The 24,363-nt window shown below is 56.4% G+C and overlaps 1 protein-coding gene across 1 annotated transcript in view; it reads right to left on the bottom strand.

Moving 5' to 3' along the window:
* Positions 1 to 24,363, bottom strand: part of INTS3 (integrator complex subunit 3) — a gene marked incomplete at both ends in the record, with an annotated part of 59,835 nt that overhangs the window by 967 nt on the left and 34,505 nt on the right. Inside the window, 15 exons of the mRNA XM_014959391.1 lie at positions 1,589 to 1,668; positions 5,199 to 5,267; positions 8,454 to 8,607; positions 9,682 to 9,801; positions 10,199 to 10,243; positions 10,828 to 10,931; positions 12,471 to 12,525; positions 13,383 to 13,512; positions 15,161 to 15,280; positions 16,073 to 16,179; positions 16,817 to 16,908; positions 19,788 to 19,867; positions 20,354 to 20,441; positions 22,016 to 22,207; positions 22,926 to 23,023. Of these exons, the coding sequence (XP_014814877.1) occupies positions 1,589 to 1,668; positions 5,199 to 5,267; positions 8,454 to 8,607; positions 9,682 to 9,801; positions 10,199 to 10,243; positions 10,828 to 10,931; positions 12,471 to 12,525; positions 13,383 to 13,512; positions 15,161 to 15,280; positions 16,073 to 16,179; positions 16,817 to 16,908; positions 19,788 to 19,867; positions 20,354 to 20,441; positions 22,016 to 22,207; positions 22,926 to 23,023 (1,534 nt within the window). The remainder of the gene's footprint in view (positions 1 to 1,588; positions 1,669 to 5,198; positions 5,268 to 8,453; positions 8,608 to 9,681; positions 9,802 to 10,198; positions 10,244 to 10,827; positions 10,932 to 12,470; positions 12,526 to 13,382; positions 13,513 to 15,160; positions 15,281 to 16,072; positions 16,180 to 16,816; positions 16,909 to 19,787; positions 19,868 to 20,353; positions 20,442 to 22,015; positions 22,208 to 22,925; positions 23,024 to 24,363) is intronic.

The raw sequence follows: 24,363 nt of genomic DNA, 5'->3' as shown, positions 1-24,363 counted from the left end.
TGGGGGGGGCACCCCAAAAGAAGGGCAGGGACATCCCAGAGCCACCACGGACACCTCGGCCACCACTTCTCGACGAGGTCCAGCAGCTCCTGGAGAACGTGTGGCTCCTGCCCAGAGCTACACCCACCCCCCCAGCCCAGAGAAGGGCAGAGCCCCCCCAAATCCTGTCATGTTTTGGGGTTCCAAGGGCACCCACATGTGCCAAGGGCTGGGCAGGGGCTCCAGGACCTGGTGGGTGGCACCAGGGTGGGCTCTGTCTCAGGTGACAGAGCTGAGAAGTCACCAGGGGCAGCTGCTGGGGGAGCTCAGAGGAAGAGAATTAACGAGGCTCGTTAATTAACAGGCTTAGTGTAACACCAAAGCTGGATCAGGGCAGCTGGAGCAGGACCATGGGGCTTCTCCCTGGGGGGCTGGGGGGGTTGTTTGTTGGCCCCCGGCCACCGAGGTCCCCACGTGGGCTCTACCCGAAGCCACCCCATGGCCATGGGCCACCTGGGACCGCTGGGCAGCAGCTGCTGGGGGAGCTCAGAGGAAGAGAATTAACGAGGCTCGTTAATTAACAGGCTTAGTGTAACACCAAAGCTGGATCAGGGCAGCTGGAGCAGGACCATGGGGCTTCTCCCTGGGGGGCTGGGGGGGTTGTTTGTTGGCCCCCGGCCACCGAGGTCCCCACGTGGGCTCTACCCGAAGCCACCCCATGGCCATGGGCCACCTGGGACCACTGGGCACGAGCCACAGAGGGTTCTCCCCTGCCCCACGGCCGGTGGCTTCCTGAGATGGGAGCCCCATCCCAGTTAAAAAGCCACAAGGGGAACTGGGTGACCCACTGGTGACGCTGGGGGGAAAGGTGAGGAAGGTTGTGGGGGAAACCACGGCCACCAGCCTCTTCCTCCAAGTGGCCAAAGGGTTGGGGTCCATCAAAAGGATGGGGGTCACCTCGAGGGGCTTATTCTGTTCAGTCAGGGGTGCTCTGAGGACCTTTTTCCTCTTGGGGGTGTCAAAATTCGGAGAAAACGAAGGAAAATCCCAGTTCCAACCTTTCTGACCACCCTTTTGCCATCACCCTCCCAGTTGGCCTCACTGGGGAGCGGAGGTGACACCGTGTGGGACAAGTTTCCATCCCTGGACCCCCCAGAGAGGCTGGGGGAGATTTTTTGGGTGCACTTTGCTCTTTCTGGTTTATTTCCCTCCCCTCCTCCCTCGGTCCGGGCGGGCTGAGGACACACGGAGCCTGGGATTATCCCACTTTCCCCTGGCACCACCAGGAGCTCCCAAACCCTCCCAGTAAAACCCATTGGGATCAACCTAACGAGCTGGTTTAGGGCAGCGATCCTTTAAGCCGTGGCAAGAATTCCAGGAGGAAATCCAGACCTGGGGACACCACGGAGCAGCCGCTGTCTCCAGGGCTCTTCTTCCACGCCCATGGTCTACAACCCTCCCCCAAAGCTCTGGAGAAGTTTCCACCTTCTCCCTTTCCAGGGATTTGGGAAAATTGGGGGAGCCCAAAGGGGCAGGAAGGTTTGGGGACACCCAGGAAACCTCTCTGCTTTCTTCTCCACCCCCCTGGAGGTTCCTGGGGGAGCGTTACTCACTCAGGATGTTCAACACGGAATCTTTCCGGAACATGACGAGGTTGCCCATCATGACGTGACACACCAGTTCCTGCAACTGGGAAGAGGGGAGAAAATGGGGTTTAGTGGGATGCCCACCCTCTGACACCGGGGACCACCGGAGAAGAAGCAGAGAAGGTGCTGCTCTGCCAACATGAAGAGCAGGGAGCCAACAGGGGGGTCCTGGAGACCCCCACCCCGAGGTGGTGAAGCCACTCCAGGGAGAGGCAGCTGCTGGGATGGACTGGGAAGAGGAGAAGAAGACATGAGATGTTACTGGAACGGAGAGAAGATCCCTAGAGGGGCCAGGGGGATGGTGTCTCCCAGTTTGGAGAGCAAAGTGGGCCCAGACAGACCAGTTCAGCACTGGGGACCTGGCTCCTTCTGCTCCAGGAGCTCTTTTTTTGATGGATGCACAAAGGCCACCGGGGGGGGTGGCAGGGGGGAGGGCTCGGTAGCCAACTGGGAAAGCTCTGACAATCCCAGACCTCTTTACTGGGGGGTCTGGAGCGTTCCTGGGCTGCAGGACAGGAGCTGACACTACCCAGACACCGGGAGATTCCTCCACTGACTCATCCCCTTCAGCCCTGGGAGAGGTGGAAGCGGAGAGAGGGGGGGGGGACAGGACCCCCAAGGAGCTGGAGACCACCCTGTTCCTCGTTCCTGTGCTGCCAGATCACATTTTGGGTCTCAAAATGCACACTCTGGGTGCAGTGGAGATGCAGGGAGCCCAAAACCAGGCTGAGCTGCCCCATCTCTGCCCCACGGCTCGACTCACCCCCCACGTGGGGCCGAAGCAGCCAGAGCATCGCGGGGAAACAGCTGAAGAATAACAGGAAGGAACGAAGGAATTGGAGGAGGGAGGGGAGAGGAAACGCTACGGAGACCAAAAAAAACCCACTTTGCATTTTTAGAGCAATAAAGAAGCAGAGAAGGTGCTGCTCTGCCAACATGAAGAGCAGGGAGCCAACAGGGGGGTCCTGGAGACCCCCACCCCGAGGTGGTGAAACCACTCCAGGGAGAGGCAGCTGCTGGGATGGACTGGGAAGAGGAGAAGAAGACATGAGATGTTACTGGAACGGAGAGAAGATCCCTAGAGGGGCCAGGGGGATGGTGTCTCCCAGTTTGGAGAGCAAAGTGGGCCCAGACAGACCAGTTCAGCACTGGGGACCTGGCTCCTTCTGCTCCAGGAGCTCTTTTTTTGATGGATGCACAAAGGCCACCGGGGGGGGTGGCAGGGGGGAGGGCTCGGTAGCCAACTGGGAAAGCTCTGACAATCCCAGACCTCTTTACTGGGGGGTCTGGAGCGTTCCTGGGCTGCAGGACAGGAGCTGACACTACCCAGACACCGGGAGATTCCTCCACTGACTCATCCCCTTCAGCCCTGGGAGAGGTGGAAGCGGAGAGAGGGGGGGGGGACAGGACCCCCAAGGAGCTGGAGACCACCCTGTTCCTCGTTCCTGTGCTGCCAGATCACATTTTGGGTCTCAAAATGCACACTCTGGGTGCAGTGGAGATGCAGGGAGCCCAAAACCAGGCTGAGCTGCCCCATCTCTGCCCCACGGCTCGACTCACCCCCCACGTGGGGCCGAAGCAGCCAGAGCATCGCGGGGAAACAGCTGAAGAATAACAGGAAGGAACGAAGGAATTGGAGGAGGGGGGGGGGGGGGGGGGGTCAGGGCATCGTGACTCAAACCTTTCCTGTCCCCAACCCGGGGACTTCGCCAAGGAAAACTTGCTGGCGAAGGCGTTCCTGGCCCCCAAGCAGCTGGGAAAAATATTAAATAAATAAATTTTTTTTGTTTTTAAAGAAAAAAAAAAAAGGCTCGACTGGTCAGGAATGGGGTATAAATAGGGCGAGTTTCAAAGGGTTATCAGCAGATCATGCTCCAGCCCAGCCCCAGACGGCAGAAACACGCAGCCCCAGCATTCTTCCCCGTGCCCACCTCCCCCCCCCGGCTATTTTTGGGTTGCTCAGGGCAACTTCAGGGTGACCACGGGGAGAGGTTCCTTCCAAGGAGGCTTTTAACGAGGAATTCCCTTCGTTAGCCCCCTGAGCCTCCACCGGGAGGGGAAGGAGTTGGGGGCGATCTCAGCCCTTGCACCTTCTCTCCAGCACACGTGGACTTGGGGACATCACCCGTGGTGACATCACCCGTGGTGACACTGCCCGTGGCTCCACAGCTCCAAGAGTTGGGGAGTTGGACTAGATGATCTCTTCCAACTCGAAAAATTCAGTGAAGAACCTCCCTGCCCAAGGGTTTATTATCCATAAATGATTATCATCCATCGCTGGCCGCGGCGATGCTTCTTGCCAAGTCCCAGAGGGATCAGGACAAACCCAAACACGTCCCCTCCCGGGTCCCTGCTGCGACTCGGTGTCCCAGAGATGTCCCTCAAGACCATGATTCAGCCTCCTGACCCCACACCACCACGAGGGAAAGAGACACTGAGAGGTCTTAGGGCTCTTCTTCCCAAAGCCTCACTCAAGAGTGGGGGGCAAAGAGGGCTAAGGAAGCCCAAGAGCCGCCCCACGGCCTTGGTGGAATGCTCCTCCTGGATGGATGGATGGATGGTGCTCCTCCTGGATGGAGCTCCCTCAAGACCATGATTCAGCCTCCTGACCCCACACCACCACGAGGGAAAGAGACACTGAGAGGTCTTAGGGCTCTTCTTCCCAAAGCCTCACTCAAGAGTGGGGGGCAAAGAGGGCTAAGGAAGCCCAAGAGCCGCCCCACGGCCTTGGTGGAATGCTCCTCCTGGATGGATGGATGGATGGTGCTCCTCCTGGATGGAGCTCCCTCAAGACCATGATTCAGCCTCCTGACCCCACACCACCACGAGGGAAAGAGACACTGAGAGGTCTTAGGGCTCTTCTTCCCAAAGCCTCACTCAAGAGTGGGGGCAAGGAGGGCTAAGGAAGCCCAAGAGCCGCCCCACGTCCTTGGTGGAATGCTCCTCCTGGATGGATGGATGGATGGTGCTCCTCCTGGATGGAGCTCCCTCAAGTCCCTGGTGGGATGCTCCTCCTGGATGGATGGATGGATGGTGCTCCTCCTGGATGGAGCTCCCTCAAGACCACGATTCAGCCTCCTGACCCCACACCACCACGAGGGAAAGAGACACCCAGAAGTTTTGGGGCTCTTCTTCCCAAAGCCTCACTCAAGAGTGGAGAGCAAAGAGGGCTAAGGAAGCCCAAGAGCCGCCCCACGTCCCTGGTGGGATGCTCCTCCTGGATGGATGGATGGATGGATGGATGGTGCTCCTCCTGGATGGAGCTCCCTCAAGACCTCGATTCAGCCTCCTGACCCCACACCACCACGAGGGAAAGAGACACCCAGAGGTTTTAGGGCTCTTCTTCCCAAAGCCTTACTCAAGAGTGGGGGGCAAGGAGGCCTAAGGAAGCCCAAGAGCCGCCCCACGTCCCTGGTGGGATGCTCCTCCTGGATGGATGGATGGATGGATGGATGGATGGATGGATGGATGGATGGAGCATTTCAGGTTTAAACCACCTGGGAAGGGGGGGAAAGTGGTGCCAACTTGAAAAATTTGCTGCCTCCCACCCCAACAGCCCCCTCTCTTCCTCACCTGGAAGGAATCTATGACGGCTACGATCATGTTGAGCAGCTCCCCGCTCCGGAGGGTCTCGTCTGGGAACTGGAAAAGGTAGGAAAAACAAAGGTGAAGGGTTTGGAAAAGGACAGGAAGGTGGTGAAAACCTCCCGTTTCCAGGAGCAAAACTCCTCCTCAGTTCAGGTTCCACACACACACACAGCTTCCTCCTCCTCCTCCTCCTTGCGGCTTCACCGAGGCTTGGACCAGAACCGGTACTGGTTCCTAACTGGAATGTGGGCAAGTGGTTGAGTGGGAAAAGGAGCTGAGAAAGCACCAGAGGAGGGTTGAGAGGCTGTTTCCTGCCCTCATTCCCTGCTCCAATAATGCCCAGCACATCCCTGAGATGATCCCACCAACTCTCCGCAGCCAGCCCCGAGCCGTTAAAATTCCCCCATTTTTTCCCCCCCTCCCCTACTCCTTGCTAGATTTTTTGGCTGGCCGAGCACAAGGAAATAAATAAATAAGAAAGAAAAAAATATACAAAATAAATCAACACCCTGGGCCAGAAAAAAAAAAAAATAAAATAAATCAACACCCTGGGCCAAAAAAGCCAGGAAAATTGGCTGCAAGGAGTGGTGGCTGCAGCGTTTGGATGGGTCTGGCCAGACGTGCTGCTCTTGGGGACGTTCTGCTGGTCACGACGCCCACGGGGGCTCCAACAGCCTGACCCCTTCCCCTTCCCTCTTTTTTGGGGGGCAGAGTGTTAAATCCAGCTGCTGGAGACACCCCATGGGATGCAGTGTGGGGTTTTTTTTGCCTTCCCCCTCCCCAGGTTCTCTCCCTGAGCCCCTTTCCCCACCGAAGCCCCCGAGAAGCTGTTGGGGAGGAACGGTCCCAACGTCCAGCAGATGTTCCTGCTGAACCAGCCAGGAAGGAGGGAGGAACGGGGCCAACTCATCCCTCCCGGGGAATTTGAGGAAAGTACAAGCAGAACCATGACCCCTCCGTCTCCTCGGAGCGCCCCGGGTCACCCTTCCCTCCTCTCCAACCCCCTGGATGCTCCTCAGAAGCACCTTTTCCACCCCGTAAATATTTCAAATAAAAGGCTGGAGCCCGCACTGGGCTGCCAGGGAGCTCGAGGGCATCCCAGAATCCAAGATCCAGGCAAACTGAGTGAACTGGGACCAATCTGGGACCTGACTGGTGCAGAAGCTTGGCTCCCCAGCTCCGAACGTGCTCCCAGTGAAGTCCAGCTGGCTCCACCTCAGCACCGAGCGCTCAAAGTCATAAAACCTCTCATCGAACCCAAGAATTTGTTCTCAGAGCTGCTTCCCCCAGGCTTAGACACGTCCACTCGGAGCCTTCTCCTCTCCAGAAGAGCAAACCAGTTTAACCAGAAAGCACAGATAACACCGTGCTGGGAGCTGAGGACATGCCTGAGGTGGATCTGGGGCTGCAAGGTTGGTACCTTCACCATCCATGGAGCCCATCAGGCTTTAGTGGGGCCATCAACAGGATGGGAGCTGAGGATCCATCTCCACGGGGACCATCCCTGGTCTAATGGGCCACCTCCCACCAGCCCAGGTTGCTCCAAGGTCACCTTGGTGCACAGATGCTCTTTCCAAAGATTTTGGGTCCCATCCCTGGTCTAATGGGCCACCTCCCACCAGCCCAGGTTTCTCCAAGGTCATCTTGGTGCACAGATGCTCTTCCCAAAGACTTTGGGTCCCCAAATCATGGAATCGTGGAATGGTTTGGGTTAGAAGGGACCTTGAAGATCATGCAGTTCCATCCAGGGCCACCTCCCACCAGCCCAGGTTGCTCCAAGCCCCCTCCAACCTGCCCTTGAACCCCTCCAGGGATGGGGCAGCCACAGCTTCTTGGGGCAACCTGGGCCAGGCTCTCACCACCCTCAAAATAAACAAGTTCTTCCCAAAATCTAACCTCAATCTCTTGTTTTTCACCTTAAAACCCTCCCTCCTCCTCCCATCACTCCTCTCCCTCATCAAGAGTCCCCCCCCCAGCTTTCCTGGAGCCCCTTGAGGGACTGGAAGGGGCTCCAAGGTCTCCCTGGAGCCTTCTCTTCTCCAGGCTGAACCCCCCAACTCTCTCAGCCCCCCCTCCCAGCAGAGGGGCTCCAGCCCTCCCAGCATCTCCGGGGCCTCCTCTGGCCCCATCCAACAGCTCCGTGTCCTTCTGATGGTGGTGGCCCCAGAACTGGAGGCAGCACTGGGGGGCTTCTCCCCAGCATGGAGAACCTTCTCTTGCCCTGCTGGCCATGGGGCTGGTGATGCTCTCCATCCATTCTCCACCCAGCCTGGATTTGTGCCGGGGATTGCCCCACAGCTCAGATCCAAACCAGTTCAGCCCCAGTTGGATGCCCTGTGCCCCCCCACCACCCCCAAACTGGGCTGGCAGGGCCCTTACCTCGGTGTAAATGGAAGGGGTGAGGTAGCAGAGCAGCCGCACGTCGTCTTCCTGGCAGGCCTTCATGTCCATCATGAGACACGTGTGCAGGTCCCCCAGCTGCGTGGCCTGGGCAAAGGACTCGTAGAGGTTCATCTTCCCGGCCGCGGCTTTGCTGGAAGGAGGAAGAGAGAGGAGAGAACCAGGTGAGAGAGGAGAAAACCAGGTGAGAGAGGCGCAGTTCCATCCAGGGCCACCTCCCACCAGCCCAGGTTGCTCCAAGCCCCCTCCAACCTGCCCTTGAACCCCTCCAGGGATGGGGCAGCCACAGCTTCTTGGGGCAACCTGGGCCAGGCTCTCACCACCCTCAAAATAAACAAGTTCTTCCCAAAATCTAACCTCAATCTCTTGTTTTTCACCTTAAAACCCTCCCTCCTCCTCCCATCACTCCTCTCCCTCATCAAGAGTCCCCCCCCCAGCTTTCCTGGAGCCCCTTGAGGGACTGGAAGGGGCTCCAAGGTCTCCCTGGAGCCTTCTCTTCTCCAGGCTGAACCCCCCAACTCTCTCAGCCCCCCCTCCCAGCAGAGGGGCTCCAGCCCTCCCAGCATCTCCGGGGCCTCCTCTGGCCCCATCCAACAGCTCCGTGTCCTTCTGATGGTGGTGGCCCCAGAACTGGAGGCAGCACTGGGGGGCTTCTCCCCAGCATGGAGAACCTTCTCTTGCCCTGCTGGCCATGGGGCTGGTGATGCTCTCCATCCATTCTCCACCCAGCCTGGATTTGTGCCGGGGATTGCCCCACAGCTCAGATCCAAACCAGTTCAGCCCCAGTTGGATGCCCTGTGCCCCCCCACCACCCCCAAACTGGGCTGGCAGGGCCCTTACCTCGGTGTAAATGGAAGGGGTGAGGTAGCAGAGCAGCCGCACGTCGTCTTCCTGGCAGGCCTTCATGTCCATCATGAGACACGTGTGCAGGTCCCCCAGCTGCGTGGCCTGGGCAAAGGACTCGTAGAGGTTCATCTTCCCGGCCGCGGCTTTGCTGGAAGGAGGAAGAGAGAGGAGAGAACCAGGTGAGAGAGGAGAAAACCAGGTGAGAGAGGCTGGACAGGCTGGATGGATGGGCCAAGACCAACAGGATGAGGTTCAACAAGGCCAAGTGCCGGGTCCTGCTCTTGGGTCCCACCAACCCCATGGACTCTCCAGGCTTGGGGGATGAGTGGCTGGAGCTGCCTGGCAGAAGAGGACCTGGGGGTGTTGGTGGCCTGTGGGCTGAACAGGAGCCAGCAGTGTGCCCAGGTGGCCAAGAAGGCCACCAGCATCCTGGCTTGGATCAGGAACAGTGTGGGGAGTAGGACTCAGGAGGTGATGGTCCCCCTGGACTGGGCACTGGTGAGGCCTCACCTCAAGGCCTGCATCCAGTTTTGGGCCCCCTACCATAAAAAAAGGCATTGAGGTGCTGGAGTGGGTCCAGAGAAGGGCAACAAAGCTGGTGAGGGGTCTGGAGGGGTCTTCTCTTATGAGGAGAGGCTGAGGGAGCTGGGGGTGTTCAGCCTGGAGAAGAGGAGGCTGAGGGGAGACCTTCTTGCTCTCTCCAACTCCCTGAAAGGAGGGTGTAGAGAGGTGGGGGTCGGTCTCTTCTCCCAAGTCACAGGCGACAGGACAAGAGGAAATGGCCTCAAGTTGCCCCAGGGGAGGTTCAGGCTGGATATTAGGAATTTTTTTTCCACCAAAAGGGTTATCAGATGTTGGGATGGGCTGCCCAGGGAGGTGGTTGAGGCCCCATCCCTGGAGGTGTTCAAAAGATGGGTTGATGTAGTGCTGGGAGGGATGGTTTAGTGATGGTGTTGCTTTTTGTTTGTTGTGTGGGGGTCTAGTTTTGTCAAAATTAGGTTGACGGTTGGACAAGATGATCTTTAAGGTCCCTTCCAACCTAGAAGATTCTGGGATTCTGAGAGAGGAGAGAACCAGGAGAGAGAGGAGAGAACCAGCCCCACATCCCCCCAGCGAGGGCTGGGGGTGGTGGAAACGACACCGAGCTGTCTCTTGGAGGCAGCAGAAGCCAAGATGAAGCTTGGACACCTCCCCACAGCCCCCTCCCAACCCCAAGCCCTACCTGGCTTTTAAATAGTAGAGAAGGTGGTAACCAATCTTGGGTTGCTTCTGGTAGAGCTCCGACAGGAGATCCAGCAGCAGCGAGAATCCACTGTTGTCCTCCTGCATCTGGCAGAGGTTCCTTGGGGAGCAGGGGATGGGGAGGCAGATATTTTAGGGGGGAGGCAGATATTTTAGGGGGGATTAACACACACGAGCTCCTCCGTTAACGAGGAGGACGGACATCTTGCAGGTCTTGGCCACAGGGGCCACCTCTCCCACCCCTGAGGGACCTGCAGCAACGAAGGGCTTGGGCCAGAGCAAACTCTGGTGGCCCAGGGACCTCCATAAATCGCCACAAGCTGCAATTTTTCTGTATTTTGAAGCCTTTCTACTAAACAAACGGCCACACAGCCAGAAGGAAGCAATAAACTCTTCTGATTCTGGGATCAGCCCTTGGGGTGGGGGTGGAATTAGACCCAAGGAGTGAAGAAGAAAACCCTAATTAGATCATTTCAGACTTTTCAGAGCAGACATACCTAAATATTAGGTAGAGAGGTTTCCCCACCGACTCCTCCAGAGACCTACAGGACAAACACAGGGGTCAGAGCTCCACGTTTCTTTTTCTGCCCATTTTTTCTTTCCTTCCCTCTTTTTCCTCAGCGACAGGAGGGGGGAAAAAGCCCTGGGGCTTGCTCACTGTGGTCCTCGGGCCACCAAAGGTCAGCCCTGGTTAAGGAGGACACAGCAACCATCCCCCTGACAGAACCCAGAAGCTCCCACTCCATTCCCATTTTGTTTGTTCCAACAAAATCCTGGAGGAGGAATGTTCAGGGCTGGTTTCTACAGGGATGGATGGAATATTCAGGACCTGATGTGTCCTGCTCGGACAAGAAGCCACCAGAAGCCAACAGACACAAGGATCTGAGGTTGTAGGTTCTCCCCACACTTGTGGGGAGGAGAAAGATGGTCTCCTTCCAGCCTTGGATGTGACCAGCTCCGGGCTGACCGCTTGTGAACCCTGGGTTGCTTCACTGGGGAAGCTGTTGGCTTCAGCACAGCCGGCTGAAAGCGCTGAATATTTTACAGGGAAAAGCCCAAGTGAAAGGATGAGACGCCCAAAAAAAACCCATTTAAAAAAAAAAAAAAAATAAAATAGCCTCCTTACTCCTCCGTGATTTCTTCTGGCAAAACCTCCCCACGGAAATGAGCCTTAAATAGCTCCTGGAGGCAGGAGGCGAGCACCGATAACTGCTCCGAGTCGAAATCCTCCTGGTAAGAGAGAGAAAAAGAAGGAATGAGAGGAGAAAACACAAGCTCAGACCCTTCCTGGGGCTGGAAGGGACAAGAACAGAGTCTCTGCTGTTGGGGATGGACCCCGAGCTGCTCAGGACCCATTTTCCTGCTAAATTGCAGCTTCAGGAGCCGGTCCATCGACGAGACAAGCCCTTAATTGATGTCTGGCTCTGAACCACTTCACAATCGCTGTGGTCCACTTATCCAGCAATTCACTGAGCTCAGCCCTCCCCCAAAAAAACCACTTTTGGGGACCCAAAAACCACTTGGAAACGAGGATTTACAGCCTGACCCACGTCCCCGGAGAGAGGAGAAGCGGCTCTCGGCCGCTAAAAGGCCACTTGACTCCAAAGGGAGTTGATTAGAGGCAGGAGATGTGGTTCCCCGTCAACACTCAGCTCCTGGAAAACATCTGCAGCTCTTCTGCTGGGCAGGGTTGGCTGCAGCCCCCCCCCATTGCCCCCCCCAAGCACAAACCCCAAAGCTCAGGAGCATCCCAGATGCGTAGAAGCCCCCCAGAAGCTCTGCAGACCCTACAGCAGCCGTGCGGGGTCAAAATGGGAGTGTCTCCCACCCAGGATCCCACCTGACAGCACCCACTGGGGATATTTAGGGGTGAATATGTGCCCAGGTGGCCAAGAAGGTCACCAGTGTGGCTTGTGTTGAGCACCCACTGGGGATATTTAGGGGTGAATACGTGCCCAGGTGGCCAAGAAGGTCACCAGCGTGGCTTGTGTCAGGAACAGTGTGGCCAGAAGGGCTGGGGCAGTGATGGTCCCACTGGATTGAGCACTGGTGAGGTCCCACCTTGAGGGTTGGGGCCAGTTTGGGGCTCCTCACAACAAAAAAAAAAAGGTATTGAGGGGCTGGAGTGTGTCCAGAGAAGGGCAACGGAGCTGGGGAGGGGGCTGGAGACCAAGGAGAAAGGTTTGGAGACCAAGGAGAAAGGTCTGGAGACCAAGGAGAAAGGTCTGAAGAAGTTGTGAGGAGCATCTGAGGGAGCTGGGGGGGTTCAGCCTGGAGAAAAGGAGCCTGAGGGGAGACCTTCTCGCTCTCCAACTCCCTGAAAGGAGGGTGTTGTCAGGGGGGGGTCGGTCTCTTCTCCCAATGGGACAAGAGGAAACGGCCTCAAGTTGCTCCAGGGGAGGTTTAGGATGGAGATTGGGGAAAATTCCTTCATGGAAAGGGTTGTGAAGCCTTGGAAGAGGCTGCCCAGGGACGTGGTGGGGGTCACCATCCCTGGAGGGATTTAAAAGCCGGGCAGACGTGGTGCTGAGGGACACGGGTTGGTGATGGGTCTGTTGGTGGTGGGTTTGTCAGCGTTGGGTTGATGGTTGGACTGGAAGATCTGAAAGGTCCCTCCCAACCTGGCCAATTGTATGATTCTACAAAACAGAGCGTGGAAGGAGCTTCCAGATCCTTCCAGCTGAAGTTTGGGGCTGCTTTTAAGCCCCCTCCTGCCCCAGGGGGTTTTTAAGAGCCGGGACGAGGGCGCTGCTCCCTGGGTCCTGTTACCTCCAACACTTGATCCACGATTTCCTGCATGACCTCACACTGAGCTTCCGTATCGCTGGAGCACAGAAAAACAAGAGGAAATCCAAGTTACGTAGGAAGATAGAGCCGGAGAAAGGACTAAGGAGCTTTGTGCTGAGCTGGTTTTACTCAGGAACCCCCCCAAGAAAGTAAAATTGGGGGTTGGGGGGCTCTGCTTTGTGCTGGTGCCAGGTTTAAAGGATGGCACGACCCCAAAAATAGGTTGCAGAGCCCCAAAAGGTGGGGGAAAACGCTTCCAGCGGCGCCCCGAGGTTGTCTGCAGTGAGACAGGCAAATTAAATGCCTAAAAGCCCAGGATTAAATGCACTTAGAGCACATCGAGACATAAATTACGTTAAATCAACCCGCTGCGCCAAGGTCTGCACAGAGAGAGCTTTTTATAAACCTCCTTTAGATGGAGGTAATTCCAAGGTCCCTAAAAAAATCAAAGCGGGGAGAGGGGGGAGCCCAGGGAACAGGGGGAATAGCTGTGTTTTGGGGGGAAAAGGGGGGGTTTGTGCAGAGATGTCCTGACACCCCCCTCCCGGCAGCCACAACCCCCCCTCCTTGATGAGAGGGAGGAAACTCAGAGCTTTTGGCCTTCCCCGTCCAGGGAAACGCCGTAACCCCCAGCAAATCGCTGCTCGAGACGGCTCCGAGGACAAATCACCAGGCTCTTAACCCAAAAACCTTTCCAATCCACCCGAAAATTTCCTGCAGGAACCACGTTAAAGGGGGAAAAGCCACAGGAGACAGGCTCTGAGAGAAAGGCTTTGATCCAGAGGACTAATAGGTCTTGCGTGGTTGGACAAGATGATCTTTGAGGTCCCTTCCAACCTAGAAGATTCTGGGATTCTGTCCCCCAAACGTCCCATGGAGCCAAACGACACCAACCTTCCCTTCTGCAGCTGCAGGACCTTGTCCTTCAGGGACTCGTCCAGCTGGTCGAGGAACGGTGTGATATCAACAGGTTCCTCCACGATGGTCTCCTTGATGGGATGAAACCTGAACTCCCTCTTCTTCCCTGCAACGCAGAAAGCGACGGTGGAACCGTCTTGTTTCCCCAACCAGCAACGTCTAAGAAGCACCAGAGGCAAAGCCTGTCCTTGTTGGGGGCTGTGGAGGACAGTGGCCACCCCAGGACACCCAACGTGTCCCCAGTGTGTGGGTCCAGCCTCAGATCTTGCCTTCACCCTTTGGAGTCGGGTCCAGGTGTGACAGGGAGAGGGAAGGTGGGATGGGATCCAAATGAAGGGGTGTCCCCACGCTCGTGGTTCCCCTTCAGTTTGGTTTCCAAACCCCATGGCTCTGCTTGACCCTTCAACACGCTCAAACGGAGCCACCTTGGGTGTCTCTTTGGGACTCTGGGACTGAGATACCCCCATGGCTTTTCTACACCCTTATCCTCATCCTCAGGGCTCGTTCCAAGGCCACAAAAACCAAATTCAGAAGCTCCAGGGCCAAGGCAGAAGCGCTCTGGAAGAAGCTGCCCCCAAAGGGATGGGACAAGGTGGTTGATCCCCTTCAAAAGTCCTCTCCGCACGTGGTTTTGGAGCCTGTGTCCCTCTTGGTGGCTCCAAGGAGCTGGCAGGGCTCGACGGGACAACTAAAACAGTGCTACAGCACAGTGTCACGTCCTGTCCCCCATCCTGGTCCCCAGTGCAGGGGTAGCCCCTCCAGCACGGCAGGAAGCCCCCAAGAGTCCGGCCATCAAGGCCAGGAACATCTTGAGATGCCTCCAAGCTCCAGAGAGGGAGCAGAGGGGATCCTGGCACTGTCAGCCCCACATCTTTAAGAGCTTAATGAAAACCGTGTGGCTGAGCAATTAGAGGCCTGAGCTTCATTAGGGATGAGAGACATTCTGTTCCCAAACCAACCATGGGGCACAGTGTCTGCCACCCGGATTCCCAACACTGGGAACTCCTGAGGACACATGGGGTGGAGAAAACGCTACGTCTGAAGGGTCTAAAGCTCTAGGGAACAACCAGGCAAGGACAGGAAGCCCAACAGCCCTTCCCTTTGGGCACGGATTTGGGTCAGATCCGCCCAGTTTGGCTGCCAGGGACTGGGAAGCAGCAGAGCATCGGTCCCACCACCTTCCCTGGCACTGTCAGCCCCACATCTTTAAGAGCTTAATGAAAACCGTGTGGCTGAGCAATTAGAGGCCTGAGCTTCATTAGGGATGAGAGACATTCTGTTCCCAAACCAACCATGGGGCACAGTGTCTGCCACCCGGATTCCCAACACTGGGAACTCCTGAGGACACATGGGGTGGAGAAAACGCTACGTCTGAAGGGTCTAAAGCTCTAGGGAACAACCAGGCAAGGACAGGAAGCCCAACAGCCCTTCCCTTTGGGCACGGATTTGGGTCAGATCCGCCCAGTTTGGCTGCCAGGGACTGGGAAGCAGCAGAGCATCGGTCCCACCACCTTCTCCTGGAGAAGAAAACCTGGATCTCAAGAAAGAGGTGTGCCAGGAGGGCTGAAATTCCCTCTGCTCGTGGAAAAGGGGCTTTGAGGAGGGCTGTGCTTACAGCTGGTTTCGGAGGGGTCCTCCATCGGGAAGGGAAGGTGCCCCCCGAGATACCACGGGGGGCAAAATGGCGGCTCTTCACGTTGAGGCGACGCAGAAGGGCTTGAGAACATGGGCACCCAACTGGCTGCTCTCCTCACCTTTGCTGTTCAAGTCGTCTTCGTCGTCACTGAACGCGGCCTCGGCGTTGTCGTAGCAACTGTCGTCCTTTTCTGACATGTGATTGTCCATCTCCATGGAAACGGGTTCCTCGATTTTGACTGGGGGACGGGAGGGAAAGGGGGGTCATGGTGGCTCCTCGGGTGGCAGGACCCACCTCCTATGAGTCCCCTCTACCCCTAAACGGGCTCCAACAAGGAGAAAAAAGTGTTTTGAGAAGGGTCAAAGTGCTTTGAGAAGGGTCAAAGTGCTTTGAGAAGGGACCAAAAAAAAGACTCTGGGCAAGTGATGGACCCCAGAAAACTCAAGCTGGAGATGGGCAATCCCAGTGACTCCATTCAACCACCCCCACCCAATGGCCAAGTGTGGACCATTCTCCACCTGAAGAAGCTTCGTGCTTCACCCCTCGCCCAGGCCAAGAGCAGAACCCGAGTCCCCGAGCAGAGAAAAAGCTCCTCCAGCTCCACGAGGAGCCCGGGGAAGAGCAGGGTTTGAGGGTTGGGTGGGTCCCTTCAGCTGGAGCAACTGGTGCCAGAAGAAAAGCAGATGGGCTTCCAGTCCTTGGGCAGGTCTGGCCAAGCAGCAGAGCTTCTCCCGTTAAATACAAGGTCAGACACGCTTGCTCTTCGTTTAACCTAATTACATTCATCAATTAACCTCCAGAGAAGAAAGGCTAAGTAGCCTCTCTGGAGCAGGGAGAGAAATAATGGGCATCTTCAGCGCAGAGCAAGGCTCAGATGAAGGGACACCAACAACCACCCATAAAGAGGAGCACCCAGAGCCCTCTTCTCCCCGGAGTCTGGGTCTGACCCTCCCCAAGGGCTGCTATTCCTGCAGGAAAATCAGGAAAAAGTGGGAAAGGGCCTCCCCCAGCCTCCCACCCCGCTCCCTACCTTCGATGGGGGGTGAGGGTGAACTGCAGAACTCTGGGAACTTCTCCCTCAACATGGCACGGAGCTCTTTGTCCAGCTTGGGGTTGTCGAAGAGAGGGGCCAGATGTCTGCGGCGTTGGGGGGTAGGAAGGGAAAGGGATGAGGATAAAAAACCAGGACGTGGTGTCCTGCTGCATCATTTCACCTCGTGGACACACGAGGAGATCCTCTTCCTCATGTCAGGGCTTCACGGCCCACGGTCCTGCTGCATCATTTCACCTCGTGGACACGTGAGGGGATCATCTCCCTCACGTCAGGGCTTCACGGCCCACGAGCTACGAGGTGCCACCTTCCTCCCTGCAGCTCCTGGGCTTCCCCCACTTGGTCACCAGAAGGAGTTTTGCCTCCTGGGAGGAGAACGTGGCTGCTGGAGCACCACGAGAGAGGCTGCTCCATCCAGCTCAGGGCTTGGGGACATTTCTAACCATCTGAAGTGGAGTTGTTGTAGGTTTCTTAACCTTTTTTTATTTCCCTTCCTTCAAGGAACAGCTCTCAGGAGAAGCCCCAGCGCCATGAAGACGCAACTATGGCTTCTTCCATGGTTCATACACAACACAAACGTTCTCTGAAGCTCTCACAGAGCTTGGAGGTCACTTTGACCAGGCTGGGGAGACCCAGGAGAACTGGTGCCCAGCAGCTGTATAAATGTATAAATTGTAGTATGTATAAATGTATAAAATGTAGTAAAATTCAGGGCTGTCTTACGCAAGGACTCGCTTCTCCACAATGTGGGTGAGAGAGTTGAAGACACCTTGTCGGACGTGAGCCTCCAGAGGGGGGTAGAAGTTGGGAATGATCTGAAAAGAGGAGAAGGACCATGGTTAGTGCCACCAAACCTTCTGCTGCCAACCATCGGGTCTGTGTCGGCCAGGACCACCTACGACCATCGAGCAGCTCCTTGGGTCACCCTTGACTCCAGCACCACATCCCAGATGCTCTTGACCAAGAGGGGAAGCAGGAGAGCTCTCCAAGATGGGATGGAATGGTTTGGGTGGGAAGGGACCTTGAAGATCATGCAGTTCCATCCAGGGACACCTACCCAACAAAGCAGAGCAAAGAATTTTTTCCTGAGATCTCACCTAAATCTGTCCTCTTTCAGTTTAAAACCCTTCCCCCTTGTCCCATCAGGCAACCTGGGCCAGGATCTCACCACCTTCATACCAAAGAAGTTCTTCCTCAGATCTCATTGAAAATCTCCCCTCTTTCAGCTTAAAACCCTTCCCCCTTGTCCCCTCCCTCATCAAGATTCCCCCCCAGCTTTCCTGGAGCCCCTTTAGGGACTGGAAGGCTGATGGGGCTGACTGGCCCATGCCTTTGGGTTCTCCACCCTGGAGAACGAGCTGGTGCATCTCCCAGGGATGAGAAAAACACGCAAGACGTTGCCTTGGGAGCTGTGAGAAGCTCCAGGGCTTCTGAGGACCATGCTCAAGAGCTGCAGGAGAAGGGGGAATAGGAGAAGGGCACCCTAAAAGCCTTCAGCTCTGTCCAAGCACAATCCTCTGCTTCTGGAGGGAGGGAGAGGACTCCTCCCTGAAATCTGGGTCATCCCAGGAACCTTCCACCTAATTCTTCTGCCAGAAACCAGGCGCTTGGAGCGGGACAGCCCGGGGACGGGAGGACACAGAGGAGGGCACGAGGGAGGAGAGTGATGCAAGTGGCTTTTCTCCTGCCACGGAAAGACCCCGCTTCCAAGAAACCCCCATCGTCCCTCCCTGGGACCAAGTTACTGGAACCAGTCACTCTTGGCACCACTTTCCCAACTCTTGGCACCGCGTTCCTAAGGACGGAGGGGCAGGAGCAGCTCCCCCAGGGAGGACTCTCCTTTGAAGTGGATGGAGATGATGGGTCCCACTTGTCCCCCCAGCTGCAGTGGAGATTCCACTTGCCCCCAGGGCACGAGACTGGGCCAAACATCTCATGAGGTACCAAAGGGACCGATTCAGAAGCTTTTTTCCTACTAATCCTCCCATTTTGGGATTTCTTTGCGGAGTTGGGAAGACTTGAAGACATGAAGGAATGACATGTGGGCCCTGGATGTATCAAGAGACCTTGAGGACCTGCCAAAGCCCTCGGTGGCTGGTTTTAAGAGGGGAATAATTTGGTTGAGTGTCTGCAGGGGGTTGTGCCTGATCCTGCTCTTGGCCCAGCAGCGAAGGGGAAAATCCCTCCTTAATTTAGGATAGGTGAGGGGGGGGTTAAAAGGGCTGCTGGAAGATAATGAGGCTGTTTCGCAATCAAGGGGCTCGGGACAGAACAGACCACTGAGGAATGTGGAAAAAAAAACCATAAAAGAAGAGGGAATAGCTTTTTTGGGGGGTTATTTTTTTGATTTTGAAGAAGGGGCAGCGAGATGATGTTATTTTCCTGCTCCAGCCTCACTGGTTCTAGGGATTCTGGCCTGTATCAGGAACAGCGTGGGGAGTAGGGCCCGAGAGGTGATTGTCCCCCTGGACTGGGCCCTGGTGAGGCCTCACCTCAAGGCCTGCATCCGGTTTTGGGGCCTTTCCCACAAAAAAGACATCGAGGTGCTGGAGCGGGGCCAGAGAAGGGCGACAAAGCTGGTGAGGGGTCTGGAGAATAAGTCTGATGAGGAGAGGCTGAGGGAGCTGGGGGGGGTCAGCCTGGAGAAGAGGAGGCTGAGGGGAGACCTTCTTGCTCTCTCCAACTCCCTGAAAGGAGGGGGTAGAGAGGTGGGGGTCGGTCTCTTTTCTCAAGTCACAGGCCATGGGACAAGAGGAGATGGCCTCAAGTTGCCCCAGGGGAGGTTCAGGCTGGATATTAGGAACAATTTTTTCCCTGAAAGGGTTCTCAGCCGTTGGAATGGGCTGCCCAGGGAGGGGGTTGAGGCCCCATCCCTGGAGGTGTTCAAAAGCCGGGTTGATGTAGTGCTGGGAGGTCTGGTTTAGTGATGATGCTCCTTGTTTGTTGTGGGGGGGTCTATTTTTGTCAGTCAGGTTGACGGTTGGACAAGCGGATCTTTAAGGTCGCTTCCAACCTAGAAGATTCTGGGATTCTGTGATTCATGAAATTTGAAGATTCTGTGATTCTGTGATTCATGAAATTCCCTTCCTGCTGGACGGAGAGGCAGGGGGTGGTTGTCCCAATACTCTCTGGGGAGTGAAGAGACCTGTGTTCCCTGAGCCAGTGTGACAATTCCTGCCCTCAGGCAGAGAGCCAGGAGTTGGGAAGCTTCACTGCTTGGGCTGCTCTGGGCTTTTCCTGGGAGAGGAGGAAAAACAGAGGAGGAAAAACACCGACCTACGTTGTGGGGAGCTCCTGGAGGAGAGACCGGATGAAGGACCGGGCTGGAATTCCTAAGGGACCATCTCCTGGATGGAGAATTTCCACTCCCCTGCACCACAGAGAAGCCCCTGGGGCTAAAACAAGCCCCCAGGGCTGAAACAAGCCCCCCAGGGCTGAAACAAGCCCCCCATAGGGCTAAAAGAAGCCCTCCAGGGCTAAAAGAAGCCCCCCCCCTAGAGCAACCAGCTCTCTTTTGGTGCCAACAGATGAAAATGCTGCTCTTTCCTTCTACACCGTCCTCCTTTGACCCTCCTGAGGGTTTTTCTGGGTCCCACTGGTGGCAGAGGGACAGTGTGGCCCCAAAATTCATTCGTCAAGGCCAGAAATTCCCCGGAGAGAGAAGGGGGGGGGAGATGGGGGGTGGGGGGCTCACCCGGCACATGAAATCCAGCAGCGTGGCGGTGATGGCAGGGTGAGGCTTCATGGAGTGATGCATCACCAGAATGGCAGGCTCTGGAAGGAGAAAGAGTCCTGAGACCCCCCCAGAGATGCCCACACCCCCTGTGCCCCCCACATTTTTCCCTGCAGACCCAGCCTTTTGCCCCCGGAGAGCAGAGGGAACCCCCTTCTTTTGGCTTGAACACACTATTGTCCTCATCCTACTCCTAAATAAGGCTTCAAACCATGGCCAGATGCAACTTCCCCACAGGCAGGAGCTCCCAGTTGTGCCCCCAGTTGTACCAGTCCCTCCCTGGGGACAGGGAGAGATGCTCTGGGACCAGCCCAGGATCTCAAGGAAGACTTTTTGCTGCTGCCACAGGTATGAAACCCACAAAACCAGCAAATCCCAGGAGTTCAGATCAGGGGAAGGAACTGAAGCCCTTTGGAGATGAATCTGTTGGGCTTTTCCCCACCAGATCCCACTTTTCCTCTACTCTGGAAAGCGTTCACCCCTTCCCATTCAGAGAAACTTCCCCCCCCCAGCTCCCCGTGAGGTACCTATATTCATGATGCTGTCCTTCTCAGGGTTGAAGAAGAGCCAGTCGTAAAATAGGGCCAGTTTGGCATTTGAAGCAGCAACGTTGGACTGGAGAAGGAAAAAAAAACCCCAAATCCCAATAAATTGGCTTATAAATCCAGTGCTGAGCCTCCAGCCCCTCTCAAACCCCACACTCCAGGCTCTGCTGCAGCAAGGAACTGGGGAACCACACTCTTCCCACCAAGAAGATGGGGCAGAGCTGGTGAACCCCCCCCCAGGGACCCACTGCTGCTGTGAAAAAGTGAGTTTTCAGAGTGGGGGAACACAAATTCTTGACCAAATCTGCCTGTTTTGGAAGGGGATCCCACCAGGGCAGCACCCAGAGGGGGCACCCTGGAATGGGAGACACAAGCCGCGTGGCTACAAGCCTGAATCATGTCTAATTTGGCTCCTCACGTCCCTTGGTGTTATTTATGACGTGTTTATGGGCAACAGCAACAGTTCCCTCCACAGCTTCTGGGTGGGACAAGGGACAACAGCCCGGGAGGGGAGAGGGGAAGCCAGGAGGCTGGAACGAAGCATCTCCTGCACCCCACAGGGACAGGGGGGGCCCCACGCCTTGTAGAAGGGCCCTAAACCTAAATCATAAATCAGGCTTGACAAGGCGAACGTGAGAAGGTGAGGTTTTTGGAGGGAAAGCAGATCCCAAAGGACCCAACGTGCAGCAGAGCCAGGAGTAAAATCCAGAGCACGTAAAGGCTGACGTCCTAATGGCTGCTCCGCAACTCCCTCCTTCAGCCCAGCCAGCAAATACCTCATCCCAGCCTCTGGAATGGTTTGGGTGGGAAAGGACCTTGAAGATCATCTAGTTCCATGCACAGGGGCACCTCCCACCAGCCCAGGTTGCTCCAAGCCCCCTCCAACCTGCCCTTGAACCCCTCCAGGGATGGGGCAGCCACAGCTTCTCGGGGCAACCTGGGCCAGGCTCTCACCACCCTCAAAATAAGGAATTCCTTCCCAAAATCTAACCTCAATCTCTCCTTTTTCACCTTAAAACCCTTCCCCCTCATCCCATTGTTCCCCTCCCTCATCAAGAGTCCCCCCCCAGCTTTCCTGGAGCCCCTTGAGGGACTGGAAGGGGCTCCAAGGTCTTGCTGGAGCCTTTTCTTCTCCAGGCTGAATCACAGAATGGTTTGGGTTGGCAGGGACCTTAAAGATCACCCAGTGCCACCCCCTGCCCCGGACAGGGCCACCTCCCACCAGCCCAGGTTGCTCCAAGCCCCCTCCAACCTGCCCTTGAACCCCTCCAGGGATGGGGCAGCCACAGCTTCTCGGGGCAACCTGGGCCAGGCTCTCACCACCCTCAAAATAAGGAATTGCTTCCCAAAATCTAACCTCAATCTCCCCTTTTTCAGCTTAAAACCCTCCCTCCTCATCCTATTGCTCTCCTCCCTGATCCAGAGTCCCCCCCCAGCTTTCCTGGAGCCCCTTGAGGGACTGGAAGGGGCTCCAAGGTCTTCCTGGAGCCTTATCTTCTCCAGGTTGATCCCCCCCAACCTTCTCAGCCTGTCCTCACGGCAGAGGTTGCCATCAGCAGGTCACCCCCTTGCCCTTGCGACGGAGGGGACTGGGTGGACCACGAAGATGACCGGTTTTTGGGGTGGTGGTGGAGGATGTCTCACCGTGCAGGTGGTCAACAACCACCCGATGATGGCCCAGCGCGGGAGGATGTCGGAGCTGAGCACCTCGTTGGAAGGATGGACCACCCCACAGATGTAGCGGATGAGGTCGCAGCGCAGGGACTGGCTGTCCGGGGTGGACAGGTATTGTCTTTGAAACCAGTCCTGGTACCGTTTCTGCTGGCCAAACCGGACCTGATGGGAAGGGGAAAAACAGGAGGTTTTGCCCCAAATTTCACAAAGAAGCTGCTGGGACCAGGGTTGGAATCCTCCCAGCTGCCTCTTGGGGCAAATTCTGCTTCTCACCCCGCTCCCCGACACCCCGGGGCTGGTGGCATCTTGGGAGAAAAGACCAAGGAAGCAAAAAAGGGCCATTTGTGTGGAGTTTAGATGTTGGGATGTCCTCAGCAGAGCGGAGGGGACCGAATGCCCCACTGTGTGGGGCACAGACGGCTCCGTGTGGGGCACAGACGGCTCCGTGTGGGGCACAGACGGCCCTGGGGAAGCTTGAGCTCCTGGGCCCCAATGTGAGAGCACCAGATAAGAGTTAACCCCCCCAGCCCCTCTGGAATAACGGCCACCGCTCCGATAACCCACCACAGAGACAAGCACTCGCCCTGGGAAGCCACCATCCAGCAGCCAACCTTCTCCTGAAAAGCCCTTTTTGGGTTTTTTAATAAAAGGGGATGCACCTTGGGCCCGTGGACATCAATTTTGGAGCTTCTCCCTCTTCCTGTTCCCCCTCAGACTCCAGAAGCAACAAACACTCGCACCAGTAAAGCTCTGCCCTCCCTCCCCGTGCCCCTGGTGCCACCATGGGAATGGGGCAGGGATGTGTGGCTTCCTCCTCCTCATCCTCCTCCTCCCTGGCGATGGGACAGGACCCTCCCTGGGGTGAGCAGGAGGGAATTACCCGGGAGGTCATGAAGAGCAGCTTGGTTTCCATGTCGGGAGTGAGGCGACAGGCCAGGAATTTGCGAGAAGTTCGCGACTGGAGGAGCTGGAGGACACCTGGGGAGAGACAAAAGAAAGCTGGGCAGGATTTGGGGGTGTTGGTGGCCTGTGGGCTGAACAGGAACCAGCAGTGTGCCCAGGTGGCCAAGAAAGCCACCAGCATCCTGGCCTGGATCAGGAACAGCGTGGGGAGTAGGCCCCGAGAGGTGATCGTCCCCCTGGACTGGGCCCTGGTGAGGCCTCACCTCAAGGCCTGCATCCAGTTTTGGGCCCCCTACCACAAAAAAGACATTGAGGTGCTGGAGCGGGTCCAGAGAAATGGCGACAAAGCTGGTGAGGGGTCTGGAGAATAAGTCTGATGAGGAGAGGCTGAGGGAGCTGGGGGTGTTCAGCCTGGAGAAGAGGAGGCTGAGGGGAGACCTTCTTGCTCTCTCCAACTCCCTGAAAGGAGGGTGTAGAGAGGTGGGGGTCGGTCTCTTTTCTCAAGTCACAGGCCATGGGACAAGAGGAGATGGCCTCAAGTTGCCCCAGGGGAGGTTCAGGCTGGATATTAGGAAACATTTTTTCCCTGAAAGGGTTCTCAGCCCTTGGACTGGGCTGCCCAGGGAGGTGGTTGAGGCCCCATCCCTGGAGGTGTTCAAAAGCCGGGTTGATGTAGTGCTGGGAGGTCTGGTTTAGTGATGATGCTCCTTATTTGTTGTGTGGGTGACTATTTTTGTCAGTCAGGTTGATGGTTGGACAAGATGATCTTGAAGGTCCCTTCCAACCTAGAAGATTCTGGGATTCTGTGATCTACCAGCACCTGCAGGGCCTGAGGTCTCACTGAATTTTCACTGAATTTTTTTAGAGTTGGAAGGGACTATCCAGTCCAACTCCCCTGCTGAAGCAAAATTGCCCAGAGCATGTTACTCAGAAGCATCCAGGAAGGTCTTGAAGGTCTCCAGAGAAGGGGACTCCACTCTGTGTTTTACTTTAGAGGGGCTGTAAGAGCCTGTTTCCTCTAACACCTGGGTCAGACGGGGTGTGCAGGGCAAAAATCACCTGCCCTGCACGATTTTTGCTCCAATTCACCTTGGAATGGGCCCAACAGTGTGTGTGAAGTTGCCCGTGGCTAGTGGGGCTCTGGCAGAGGTTGCCCCCCCTGTGTGTGGGCAGGAGAGAGTTGGGGAGCCCTTGGACCTTCTCCTTTACCTGTGAACTGGGCGCTGAGGACCTGGGGGTTGTGGATGATGTCCTTCCAGAGCTGCTCGAACTCGGGGATCCTGGCCACGTTCTGCAGCAGCCGCACGAGGTCCCGGCCGATCATGAAACAGTCCATGAACTGGGGAAAGGAGAGGGGGGGGAATAAATCTAATTTACATTTACCTGGTCCTCAGCAGGAGGAGGGGGAGAAGGTA

The sequence above is a fragment of the Calidris pugnax genome, unplaced genomic scaffold (assembly GCF_001431845.1).
Source record: "Calidris pugnax isolate Ruff unplaced genomic scaffold, ASM143184v1 scaffold436, whole genome shotgun sequence".
Classification (NCBI taxonomy): Eukaryota; Metazoa; Chordata; class Aves; order Charadriiformes; family Scolopacidae; genus Calidris; species Calidris pugnax.
This window is presented reverse-complemented; position numbering and strand designations above follow the sequence as displayed.